Source organism: Anomaloglossus baeobatrachus, unplaced genomic scaffold (assembly GCF_048569485.1).
Source record: "Anomaloglossus baeobatrachus isolate aAnoBae1 unplaced genomic scaffold, aAnoBae1.hap1 Scaffold_3305, whole genome shotgun sequence".
Taxonomy (NCBI): Eukaryota; Metazoa; Chordata; class Amphibia; order Anura; family Aromobatidae; genus Anomaloglossus; species Anomaloglossus baeobatrachus.
In genome coordinates, this window is record NW_027442688.1 from 61799 (window position 1) to 75630 (window position 13832).

The following is a 13832-nucleotide window of genomic DNA, read 5'->3' on the forward strand; positions in this document are numbered from 1 at the left end:
ATAGACAAAGCGGGAGCTGCATCCAAAGCGCACGGAATAATTGACATGCTCATTTTATGAACGCACAGATTTGGGTCAACATTTTAGCATCCAAATCGCTGCGTTCATAAAAGCAACGTGCGCACGTATCATGCACAATCTACATAGATCGTGCTGGGGACGCAGGACGCATGCATTTACACTGCAGTGCTATACGCAGCATAAATGCATGGAATTACGCAACGTGCGCACGAGCCCTAATGCGTCTGTGTCTGCATGTATGTCAGTGTATATGACTGTGCATATATTTGTCTGTTTATATGTATTTTTCTGAATTTGTCTTCAAATATGTATGTACGTATGCCTGTATGTGTATGTGCGTGTCGATGGGGCCCACTGAGACTTTCACCCGGAGGCCACAAAAACCTGGAGCCGGCCCGGGCTGCCTTAACATTGGGATCAATAAAAAAATATGTGAGTAAGGTTCTGTACGCACGTTGCGTATTTGCATGCAGTTACGCTGCGATCTGCACCGCAGCGTAACTGCATGCGTCCTGCGTCCTCAGCACAATCTATGAAGATTATGCAGGAGCCGTGCACACGTGGTCTAATAGAGCGCAGCGATTCGGCTGCTGCCTGAAGCGCTGCGTTCTAAGAAGTGACATGTCATTTCTTTCATGTGCTTTGGATGCAGCCCCTGCTCTGTCTATGGGAGGGGCTGCACTCAGAGCGCATGAAATTGGCTTTTCATTACGGACTCTTTCTGCAGCGATTTGAAGCGCATGTGAGCTGTTCAAATTGCAGAAATTTCTGCAGGGACAAACGCAACGTGCGCACATAGCCTAACTCTACTTTCTGTGTATAAGTGACGAATGTGAGTTATCCTGGACTGTGTCTGTATTGTACTGTGTGTATATGTGACGGCTGTGAGTTATCCTGGACTGTGTCTGTATTGTACTGTGTGTATATGTGACGGCTGTGAGTTATCCTGGACTGTGTCTGTATTGTACTGTGTGTATATGTGACGGCTGTGAGTGATCCTGGACTGTATCTGTATTGTAGTACTGTAAATCTGAATGTGGCAGAACAGGATAAGATAAATGTTCATTGGATTTATATCTAAATGCTACGGTTCGCGCTCTACTGTTCTGGCTAAAAATGTTAACGTTATGGGGCCCCCATCAGATTTTCTGCCCAGGGGCCCCCACCAACCTTAATCCGACCCTGTCTACAACCACATGACAACTGTTTCCCTCAGCGGTGGTTGAACGGGAAACAGGTTATCGCTCTGGTCAATGATCTAGAACACTAGTAGAATTAATGGTTTATGCAATGTTTGCTCCAAGTAATTAGTTAATAATATAGTTTTGCTATGTACCTTGCAGTTTGTGTGGAATTTTTTTTTTTAATATTTGTTATATTTAGATATATAATATTTACAGTTAATTATTCTAAAATAAGATCAGTGTTTTTCTTGGCAGATGACTGTACCAGGAGCTCTGAAGGACGTCTAATATTTTTAAAATCTAAAGCAGATGATTGTAGTATCACACAAGATACTTGTACACAGCGTCCTGACATCTCAGATATAACCCCAGCCATTCACAGCAAAGATCGATCATCTGATGATTTTAATGAAGTATTATCTGCGGATTCATCACAGACTGTTAAACAAAATAAAAGTCGCAGAAGAAATGCTGAAGATAAAACAGCTCCGACATGGAAAAAGCCATATTCATGTTCAGAATGTGGGAAATGTTTTACTCATAAATCACATCTTGTTACACATAAGAGAATTCACACAGGAGAGAAGCCATATTCCTGTTCAGAATGTGAGAAATGTTTTTCTCAGAAATCAGCTCTTGTTACACATAAGAGAATTCACACAGGGGAGAAGCCATATTCATGTTCAGAATGCGGGAAATGTTTTACTAGTAAACATAATCTTGTTACACATGTGAGAATTCACACAGAGGAGAAGCCATATTCATGTTCAGAATGTGAGAAATGTTTTACTAATAAATCACATCTTATTAGGCATCGGAGATTTCATACAGGGGAGAAGACATATTCATGTTCAGAATGTGGAAAATGTTTTACTATGAAATCAAGTCTTGTTACACATAAGAGAATTCACACAGGAGAGAAGCCATATTCATGTTCAGAATGTGGGAAATGTTTTACAAATAAATCAAGTCTTGTTACACATGTGAGAATTCACACAGGGGAGAAAGCACATTCATGTTTTGAATGTTGGAAATGTTTTAGCAATAAATCAGATCTTGTTACACATGAGAGAATTCACACAGGGGAGAAGCCATATTCCTGTTCAGAATGTGGGAAATGTTTTGCTCAGAAATCAGCTCTTGTTACACATGAGAGAATTCACACAGGAGAGAAGCCATTTTCATGTTCAGAATGTGGGAAATGTTTTGCTCAGAAAGCACTTCTTGTTACGCATGAGAGAATTCACACAGGGGAGAAGCCATATTCATGTTCAGAATGTGAGAAATGTTTTGCTAATAAATCAGCTCTTGTTAAACATGAGAGAATTCACACAGGGGAGAAGGTATTTTCATGTTCAGAATTTCATAACTAGTTTATTCAGAAATCACTTCTTTACAAGCATAATAAAATTTACACTGAAAAGCCTTTAATTAGTTAGATTGTATCAAAAGTACAGGATATTTTGAGACCTTAGGTTTCCATGATACTTTTACCTTCCTTGAGTGATACTCTTACAGGGAAGGTGGATTGTTTTATAATATATAAAAAATAGTTTCATAATATGTTTAGTGATGAGCGAGCACTATAATGCTCAGGTGTTCTTCTTGAGTAACGCGCATAATGGAGTTCAATTGGAAACTTGAGCATTTTTCCGTCAGACCCACCTCCCTTGAAAATCACTGAAATGGATGGAAACCGCACTGAAATGGAATAGGAACAGCATAGGGAAGACATCCAGACACATTTCTGACTCCCAGGTCGCGGTTGAGAACAATGTTGTCAGATTATTACGCCACTTTTACGGACTGACGATAAAACATGGAAAACCAAAGATAAAATAGATTTTAAAGGACAAAATGTTAAGAAACTTTCTTTCCTGGATAATGACTTGTATAAGGAAAATTAATAAAGTGAAAAAAATGACCTTCACTCCTTAGGCTTTGTCCATCGTGTGGATTAGATTTATGAAATCTCCTCGCTTTTGCTGGGACTATAAAATCAGATTTTCCTTTTCATCAAACTCTTTAAAATTAAAAACGCAAAAATGCAACATGTGAACATAGCCTTAATATCCGCGTCATCGCTCACTGTATTTCCCCGTCGCCTAGGACTACAGTCCGGGTCGGACTGGCCCACTGGGGCCCTGCGTGATCCCCCGGGTGGTCCCGGGTTCCCATTGGGCTCCATGTGCTTCATATAGGGCTGGGCTATGGTAGGGGGCTCTGGGCTGAGCGGCCCCAACGTCCATTGTGCAGGTCCGCGGAGCCACTTGTTTCTACATCAATCAGGACTACAAAGTGCCTTGAACTGTTTGTGTGCCATCCCGGGAGTGCCACATGACAGACGTGGCCACGTCTGCTAATTGTGACATCACACAGTGCGCCCTGCACTGCTACTTCCCGCAGGAGAGGATCATCAATAGAGCTGCGAGCCAGATGGGAGACAAGCCGGAGGAGGTAAAAACTCACCAAATATGTGGGTATGTATGTGTATATTTATATGTTCGTTTGTAAGACTTTTTTTTGTATAAATGTGTGTATGTCTATACATTACTGCGCTTGCCTATGTGTGCATGTGCATATCTGCGTTCATGTGCCTGCATGCATGCTTGTCCCTGTCTGCATTCTTGTTCAGGTTTGCGCATTCAGGTGCCTGTGTGTCTATGTATATATGCATGTGCCAGTGTGTCTACATATGTGTACATACATGTGCTTGTGTGCCTACATATATATGAATACATGTGCTTGTGTGTCTTCATATGTGTGCGTGCATGTGCCTGTGTCTCTATATGTGAGTGCAAAGCATTAACCAAAGCAAAAGGTGGCTACTTTGAAGAACCTGGAATATAAGACATATTTTCAGTTGTTTCACACTTTAAGTATTTCATTCCAATTCACAGGTTTGATGCCTTCAATGTGAATCTACAATTTTCAGAATCCTCCTCCTCAGAACTCTTTGAATGAGAAAGTGTGGCCAAACTTTTGGTCTGTACTGTGTGTGTGTGTGTGTGTGTGTCTGTGTGTGTGTGTGTATATATATATGTATGTGTATATATGTATGTATATATATATATGTATGTATATATATATATGTATGTATATATATATATGTATATATATGTATATAATATATAATTTAACTAAACAAAGTGCAGGTTTGTTCTAATAAACAAGCAAAAAAGTGATCCAAAGGTGTATAGAAAAAATCCCATGGATTTATTAAAAGTGTCACTTTGTCCTGCAAAGAGTGCGGCCCCTCTCAGTTTTTTTCTTCTATATGCGGCCCATACACCCAGCTGAGTTTGAGACCCCTGGTTTAAGGTATTGTGTATCTGTGTTATCTTGTACTGGGGAAAACAAAGAATGGGAGGTCTTGTGATTTGTGTCAGGTGACTCGTCGTGTTTGCTTGCTGGCTGGGTAGTGAACTATAAATTCCATTGACACACTGCAAGGCTTCTGAGTGGGCGAACCTGCAATTCAGATGTGGCTGTGTGACGCCCCTGGACTATCAGGTCATCACAGGGTACTGCACAAGCTGCCCTTCCGTGCAGTATTCCGCCTCCCTCTTTGTTCTGGGTCCCTAACTAAATAGTGTTGCCTCCAACAGCAAATCAAACCCTAGATACACCCTGCACCACACCCACCAGACACACCAGTGGACATCTTGAGTGGAATAGAGTTGCCCACCTGGGGGAGTCAGGAGGGGAAGTGAGGAGTGTAGTCAATCAGTAGAGAAGAGTTGGGAAGTAGCCCTCGAGCTGAAAGGAGCTCAGAGGAAGTCAGGAGTGGTGGCTCCTGAAGGAACTGTCTAGGTTGCAGACGGTGGTCTGGGCCTAGAGGAGTCAGACCCCCGGTCGCAGAGGATTGTGGCGGGGTGCTCAGACCTGTCGAGGAGGACAGCCGGCAACCTAGCACTATCACCGGTGCGGGACCGAAGGCACGAGGGGGTACACGGACCCTAGGTCGGGAAGTAGCTTCAGGCAACCCGATAATTTACCTGAGGAGAACGAAGCCTTTATGATCTGTTCCCACCCGCTCCAGAATTGAGGCATTAGTGCAATGGGGGATAGGACTTTCCAACCCAAAACGGTCCATAAAATCCCAAGCGTGAGCCCTGAGAGCAAGCTTCCATACTTAGCCATAAGTATGGGGGCCGGCTAGTTAAATGCTACTGGGCCATCAAGTTGAAGTCAAACTAAGTGCCAGGAGGCAGGTCACGGATCACCACGCAGCACCACTTGGGGACGGGACCCGGACGTGCTCCCCTCAGCGGTACCCACAGACTTGGTTTACCCGGTCGTCAGTGTCTGCTTATGAACTGAGTGAGTACGAGAGTGACCCCAGCGCCCCACGGCACCCCTCACCGTGTCCCGTGGCTTCCCCCTCCCCGTGGAGGGTTACAACACCTAGCTGCCCCACTTCATCACCCCGGGTACTCCCAGCGGCAGCGGCGGTACTCTTCAAATTACCGTACCCCACGGGTGGCGTCTCGAACTATATATCTAAACTCTTCTGTAAATATCCCCTTCATTTTGAGTGGCCGCACGAACCTTTCCCCTGGGTCCAGAGACCCTCGAGCCACAGCGAACCCGGACCCGAGCAGCTCGGCTGCTTCCACGGGGGCAACACAGCTGCAAGGTAAGTGTATAGCATAGTTGAACACAATATCATAAAGAGTACTATTGGGTGTTACCTTTCCATTGTTTTTATCTGTACTGTTTATCCCCACTGAGTATGCGCTCCATGGACAATGCTACCAAGTGTGCGTCTTGTGAGATGTATGTATGCCTTGAACAGCTGTTCGAGGGTGAATATGTCTGCGCTCAATGCCAACGTGTTACATATTTGGAAGCCCAGATAATCGATCTAAGTTTAGAGCTCACAACCTAGTAAATCTGCCTGTTTGGCTGATATTAGGAATGAAGGGCCAGGACCAGGATCACTACAGTAGGACGCTGCTTCTAGCAACCAGGAAAACGACTGCTGTAGAAAGGGGGGAAATAGGAGAGTAAGAAGCCCAGACAGATGCTGGTGGTAGGGGACTCTATAATTAGGCAGGTAGACAGGGTCATCTGTCGCCGAGACCGTGCATGCCGAACAGTGTGTTGTCTGCCGGGTGCTCGGGTCAGGCATATTGTAGATTGGATAGACATTGCTGGGTGGGGCTGGGGTAGACCCAGCGGTCATGGTGCACATTGTACTGATTCACAAAGTTAGAGGCAGGCGGAAGGTCCTTAAAAATGATTACAGGGAACTAGGAGAGAAGCTGAAGTCCAGGACCTCCAAGGTGGTGTTTTCAGAAATTCTACTGGAGCCACGAGCGTCACTAGAAAGACAGCGGAGCTTATGGAGATAGATGTGTGGCTTAAAAATTGGAGCAGGAAGGCAGGGATTGGGTTAATGGAGAACTGGAGCGACTTCTCTGTCACATTTACACCCTTCAAATATAGAGACGGAGAAAATTATGTTATAGACGAAAGAAAAAAGTCCTATAAAAGTAAATTTTATTAAACTATTAAAAATCCAAATGTTAAAAACTATGTAGTTTGTTACTGACCACTATGATTCAGCCCAACTTCATGTGAGGTGTGTGCAGAAAAGGGAGACTGGAGAGTGGGGTATCAGTCTATGCCGACCCACTACATAGCCAAAATACTAATGTCGCGGGCGGCGGGGCGCGTGCTCGCTACGGTCGGATCCGGGGCTTCTGCTGGGCTGCTCGGTGGCTCGAGCGGTGGGCCGGATCCGGTGACTCGAGCACCGCTCCTCGCCTGTGAGTGAAAAGGGGGTGGTTATTGTTTGTTTTTGGGATCAATAGTTAGTTCGTGACGCCACCCACGGGTCGTGGTGATAGTGGGCACCACCGCTGCTTGGTGACGGGGATCCCGGGAGCGATGGCAGGGAGCAGCTGGGATGTTGATTCCCCCTCCGTGGGTAGGGGTTGGTGATCCCGGGGCCCGGTGGTGATATGGGGAGGCAGGGTAGCTGGGGTGCAGGGTTGCAGGGACAGTGTGGCGCAATGCCGGATGGCACTGTTGTACTCACTCAGATATAAAATGCACAAAAGTCCTCGGTAAACCAAACGACTGGATGGACGGGTCCCGCAGCCGGCTGCTGCTTCTGTGTTCTCCCCGGACAGGTGGTGGCGGCTGTCTTTCCCTGCACCCTGAAACTGATTTGACTATGATGGTTTCCCAACGGTAGTCCACTCCCTGGTGTATATGACCTAGGGAGCTCTCGTTGCCCGCAGGCGCTGGCCCTTTAGATCTCTAGCCCTTGGCGGTGGCTCTATATCATGACGGGTTGGACGGTTGCCTTCTGACGGGACTTGGTAGTTAGGGAACCCCGGGGGTTCCGGTCACACTCGAATTTGACCTTTGCCGGCGGCTTCTAACCTGGTCGGGGTCCGATGGCCCTGCCCTTTTGTGCTGATGCAGGTTCTGCTTCCCGGTTCGGTACCGGCGGGTCACCGCCCGTCTCCGGTCCTTCGGTTTCACCAACCTGCACCTACTCCTGCAGACGGCCACCACCGTCTGCCGACCTTGCTCTCCGTGCCCGGGCTCCTTCCCAGACACCAGCAGCTTCACTGGTCCTCCACTACACTCCACTTCTCCACTTCACTCCTCTAACTACCTCTCACTCCTCTAACTGACTCTCACTGACTAACTGACTAACTGACTGCCTTTTCCCGCCTCCAGGACTGTGTACTCCTCGGTGGGTGGGGCCAACCGCCTGGCTCCACCCCACCTGGTGTGGACATCAGCCCCTGGAGGGGGCAACAAGGATTTTAAAGTTTGACGATGTACCTGTCTAGGGGAGGGGGTGTGGGCGATGCTATGCCTGTGACTACCTGGCTAGTCCAGGGCGTCACACTAATGAGTAGTGGCCGGGGGTGGGCTAGCAAGGGACTAGCTGTTCCTTCCCTTTCTCCTACCTACCAGCGGAGGTGCACTATACTTTTTATTTTCATTAAATCAACAGACAATGTTGTGTAGTGAGGAAATCATCCAACCTTTTTTAAAAGCTGTTATAGTGTCTGCCATTACTACCTCTTGTGGTCGGCATTCCACAGTCTGACTGCTCTAACTGTAAAGAACCCTTTCCTATTTAGCTGCCAGAATTGCTTTTCTTCCCCCGCAGTGAGTGCCCCTGGTCCTTAGTATTGTCCTTGGAAGAAATAAGTCCTGCGCCGTCCTTTATATTGACCACACATGTATTTACACATATAACTGAGATCTCCTCTGAGACGTCTTTTTTTCTAAGCTAAACATATCTAACTTTTCCAACCTCTCATCATACGGGCGGCCTCCATTACTCATCAGATGGTTGGCCTCCATTACTCATCATGCGGGCGGCATCCATTACCCTCGGGCGACCTCCATTACTCATCATACTGGCGGCCTCCATTACTCATCATACGGGCGACCTACATTACTCATCATACAGGAGGCCTCCATTACTCATCATACGGGAGGCCTCCATTACTCATCATATGGGCAGCCTCCACTACTCATACGGGCGGCCTCCATTACTCATCATACGGGAGGCCTCCATTACTCATCATATGGGCAGCCTCCACTACTTATACGGGCGGCCTCCATTACTCATCATACGGGCGGCCTCCATTCCTTGTAGTAGTCTAGTTAGCTGCCTTTGAACTGACTCTAACTTCTTAATATCCTTTTTATAATGTGGAGCCCAAAACTGGATCCCATATTCCAGATGTGGCCTTACAAGTGACTTATGGAGGGGTAACAATACGTTGGGATCACGGGATCTAAGCTCTCTTGTTATACACCCTAAAATCTTGTTTGCTTTGACATTGAGTGCTGCTGCTCAACTTACTTGTAACCAGAATCCCCTGGTCTTTCTCCTTGTCATGATCCATGCCGGGCTGAGTCTCATCTTTGGATTTCAGGTCATGCAGGGATTAATTGCTTTCTGCCTCGTTCTGGAGGTCGGGCTGCTATATCCCGGCACCGCACTTGTGGAGACTTGCCAGTAATAGTTCTGCTCTGCAGCACGTGAGCCTGGCTTCTGTGAGTGTCCCCTGATCTGTGCCATATTTCAGCTACCGTCCTTACCTCTGCCCCTTCCTGTTCTACTTGTCTGCCTCTGTTCCCCTTTGACTTCCCAGTCCCGTCCCGTGTGTCTCCTGTCCTGTTTCTCCGGACCGCTTGTTTACCTAGCCTCTCCTGACGTCTCTGCCCTGTCTCTGTGTTTGTTATCCCAGTGTCTGACCTTGCCTTGTTTGTACCTGACTTCTGTGTTAATTCTGATTCTGACTTTTGGCTTGTATTTGATGACGTTTTTTGTTTCTCCTTTTGGTTTCCTATCGGATTGACTTGGCTGATTAACTTCTCTGTTGTGTTTGCGCCCTCTAGTGGATATTCTGCTTACTGCACCCTGTGTCAGTTTTTTCCACTAGAGCAGCGTGACTCTCCTGATCTATAGTAAAACAATAAAGTCTGGCTCACTCAAGTATGATTGGTGCCTCCGAGAAAAATATCTCAGAACTCAAAAAATAAACTCGGGCACACAAAAAAAGTAAGAGTCTGAAACAATGCTTCTTTTGAATTTCGGTAGACTTTTTTTATTGATGCAAAGGACTAGACAAAAACTGACGTTTCGGCCTGCACATATAGGCCTTCCTCAGAAATGGTCTGTGATACAATTTTTACAGAAAAAAAGAACAAAATTAGAACATGTACACATATACATACAATAAACCAATGTCATGCTATGGAATGATAAATGCTAGCATCAATCAGCCTATTTGTACTGATACTGGAAAAACAGGTAAATCGCAAAAACAATATCATAGAAGGTATACTATGAACGAAAATATACATTATTAAGAGGAGGTTCACAATAATGAAGACCATCCTAACCTAGGCAGTATAGAGACAAATGGGGCATACCTATATGAGAAGTAGAAGAGCTATGTATTCGAGTTGCTGCTCAAAGTGAAACCGTCGCACTAAACGCAAAAGCCTAAAATAGACATATGTAAATAAGTAAGGCCGGCCTAAGATGAAGAGTTGGGGAAAATTGTAGGACACAGGTGTAGACACCTTAGTGGCAAGGAGAGGTTAAGAATCATGGAAGAAAAATCGGGAGACACTCCATAGTTAACCCAGAGCGGGGAGCAGAGGAAGAGGGCCGAAAAAGTAATGGCACAGAAATGAGGACTAAGGAAAAAAGGAGGCGAGTCCAGAGAATGGAGGCAGAATAGAAAAAGAGATCGGAAGTAAAAGAGAGGATGAAGAAGAAAAAAAGGAGGGTGCTGTATTGCACAACTGAAAACAGATGCTCAAGGTACCTTTGTAAACATCAAACGTTGCAATAGGTTATACCTCGATAGTCTATGGCTACCAGCGGGGGTCAATGTTTATAATACTACAAAAAAAGAAATGTATCAATTATACATGATGTCAGGAATCCACCATTATAGGATGTGACTAATATGAAATTTGTACATACCCACTGGAAGTGTAAGAAATAGCAACACTGTCGGTCCGGCACGTGCTGGTGCCCTTGTGTGTGGTCTAAATATGTGAAGGTAAACAGAAACCACTAATAGTAGCCATATGTAATAGTGAGATCATATAACTGAAAGGTTAACACATACCGCTAAATGTCACTACTCAGCAAAAAAATTCACTGATTCTCTCTAAAAAATTGGGCCAGTGCCCAAAGATGCTCGGTGCTTAATGTTAGTAATCTGTGGATATACAAACAGATATACGAGAGTAAGTGTATGTCATCTGGACTAATGTCATATAAAGGGAAGACTAGTAACAAATGACCAACCTCGATCCAAATTTTACAATGTGAACAGTCAATCCTGAAGCAGGAAATACGATAAGGGAAGCAGAGTAGGTTCCTAAAAGGATAGAGCAAAAAGCAAGGTGAGAGACCAGATGATAGCAGGAGTAATAGGAGAGGAGCGATCAGTACCTGGTGCCGGAGAAACTCCAATGTGAATGCCGGTATGTGTCCTGTGGTGCACATGGTAAACAGAAATGAGGCCTATTTAAGAGGTACAAGATTGGTGAGGGGAATCACCTGTTAGTGAAAGCACGGACCGGACTCTGGCACGCCGGCGGCCCCGGCGCAGAGAGACCATGAGGATCGCTCAGCGCAGGCGCCGATTACGTCCACAGCCGGTCCGTGCACGTGACCGCTGACAGATAGTAACAACAGGAAGTGGCGTGAACCGCAAGCGTGGAACGCTTCAATCACGCATGCGCAGAGGGGTCAGAAGACCGATCAGCGCATGCGCAAGTGGCGGCCACTGTGTGCAAGTGAAAGACGGAGGGAGTGGGCCAGGCGCAGGCGCAGACCGGCCGGAGAGCCGGCCGAGACCGCGCATGCGCGGGCACACTGACGTCCAGAGATGGTGGATGTTGCTGAGGAGGAAACAGTGCCGTGCTGGACTCGTGGATGAAGTATTTACAGCGCCTGAAAAAGAAAGAGACAAAAATAAGAACCTATATACGAATACAGAGAGGCCCTATATAGGGGTAAAAGAAGCACAAGGTTAGGAATAATGAATAAAGAGAAAAGACAGATGACGAGGAGATTTATAAGAATTAGAGAAATATGAACATTGGGAAAATTATTATATGCTGAAATGTTTAATAAAAAACCTCATATTCACGGTTTAATCCCAATGGCTCTAGTGTCTGTAGCGTATATATCCAATACGCTTCGCGTTCCTTTAACCTCTGTACTCTGTTCCCACCCCTCCTGGGTGCTAGGACCTGTTCTAGGACCTGGTAGCGTAACTGTGCTACCGTATGACCAGCTTGTATGAAATGAGCAGGGATGGGTAAGAGTGTCTGTTTGCACCTAATTGTTGATTTATGCTTACTTATCCGGTCTCGGATATGTTGGGTGGTCTCCCCAACATATCCGAGACCGCAGGGACATTTGATCAAATAGACAACAAAGGATGAGTCACATGTAAAAAAGTCCTTAATTTGAAAGATCCGTCCTGTCCGGGGATGGGTGAAAGTACTGCCTTTAGTAATGTTGGAACATTGTATACAATGTAAACACGGGAAATTCCCAGAACGAGCCGTCTGTAGTGTCATCTGTCGTTTCTCTCTCTTTAGTGACCCAATGTCCGCCCGTACCAGTGTATCCCTCAAGTTTTTGGGACGTTTGTTACAGAACAGGGGTCTATTGATAAACTCTGGAATATTCGGATATGCTGTGCCCAAAAGTGGCCAGTGTTTCAGTATGGAACCCCTCACTTGTGCCTGAAAGGGATGGTAGGTAGCCACAAAAGGTACTCGAGGACCTGATTGTGGACTATATGGTCTGGTAGTAGGTTGTGGTGCGGCAATTCGCTGGGGATAACCCCTAGCGACGAATTTATTACTCATTTCGGCCATACGTCTTTCTCTTAGAAAGGGATCAGACACTATCCGTTCGACTCGTTTGATCTGGGATGTTGGAAGGGCCCGCTTAATATGACTGGGATGAGAACTGGTGAAATGCAACAAACTGTTCTTGTCCGTGGGCTTGGTGTATAGATCCGTAGAAATGACTCCACTGGGGGACTTCAAGATGAGTACATCAAGAAAATTGATTTCATGTGTGTCAGAATGTAGAGTAAAGCTCAAATTGGGCAAACAACTATTCAGATCTGAATAGAATGTGTTCAAACTAGAAGAATCGCCACGCCAAATCATAAAAATATCATCTATGTACCGTCGCCATGTGATGACATGTGACGAAAACATTGGATGTGGGTAAACGAAGGTGTCCTCAAAATGCGCCATAAAAATGTTGGCATAAGGGGGCGCTACATTCGATCCCATCGCAGTCCCTTGTACCTGCATGTAATACTGGTCTTGAAACAAGAAGAAATTATTATGTAATACTATAGTTAGAAGATCAATAACCAACTTTCTTTGTTGAATGGATAGTGTATCCTGTTGTTCTAGAAAGGAATCAACTGCCTCAATGCCTTGCGTATGATTTATGCTTGTATACAGACTTGTCACATCGAGAGTGACCAGAATATCATCGCCGGAAATGAAATTGGTTGTCCTAAGAAATTGTAGGAAATCATTGGTGTCCTTAATGTATGATCTTATGAGTGGTACAAAGGGATTCAGAATGCGTTCAAGTGTGATGGCCAAGGGTGATAAAATGGAATCCGTGGAGGCCACAATGGGCCGTCCCGGTGGTCTATTCAGATTCTTATGAATTTTGGGTAAAGTGTAGAACACTGGTGTTATGGGGGATTCTTTAACCAAAAATTGGGACAACTTTTCGTCCATGGTACCAAGACCTACATGTTCCTTGATCATATTTATAATAAGTTCCCTGATCCTGGGTGTAGGATCACGCGGGATGGGCTGGTATGTGGTATTGTCAGCAAGCTGGCCCTGTATCTCGGATATGTAGTAACTCCTATCCATCACCACTATAGCACCACCTTTATCTGCTGGTTTGATGATTAATTTATGATTATTCCTGAGGCCTTCAATGGCTTGAGATTCCGTTGGTGTGAGATTATGACAAACTCTAAAATGACCATTCCTGATGTCATGTATAATCGCCTTAATGTCGGAGTTGACGAGACCAATAAAAGTCTCGACCGGATGGTG

At 45.5% G+C, this 13832-nt stretch overlaps 1 protein-coding gene across 2 annotated transcripts in view; it reads left to right on the forward strand.

Annotated features, from left to right (window-relative positions):
* The window catches only part of LOC142270664 (uncharacterized), a 61553-nt gene extending 58325 nt beyond the window's left edge, over positions 1–3228 (forward strand). For both annotated transcript variants that reach the window (XM_075332447.1, XM_075332448.1), the window contains exon 3: positions 1461–3228. In XM_075332447.1, the coding sequence (XP_075188562.1) occupies positions 1461–2578 (1118 nt within the window). In that variant the 3' untranslated portion in view covers positions 2579–3228. The remainder of the gene's footprint in view (positions 1–1460) is intronic.
* Positions 3229–13832: the final 10604 nt, after the last annotated feature.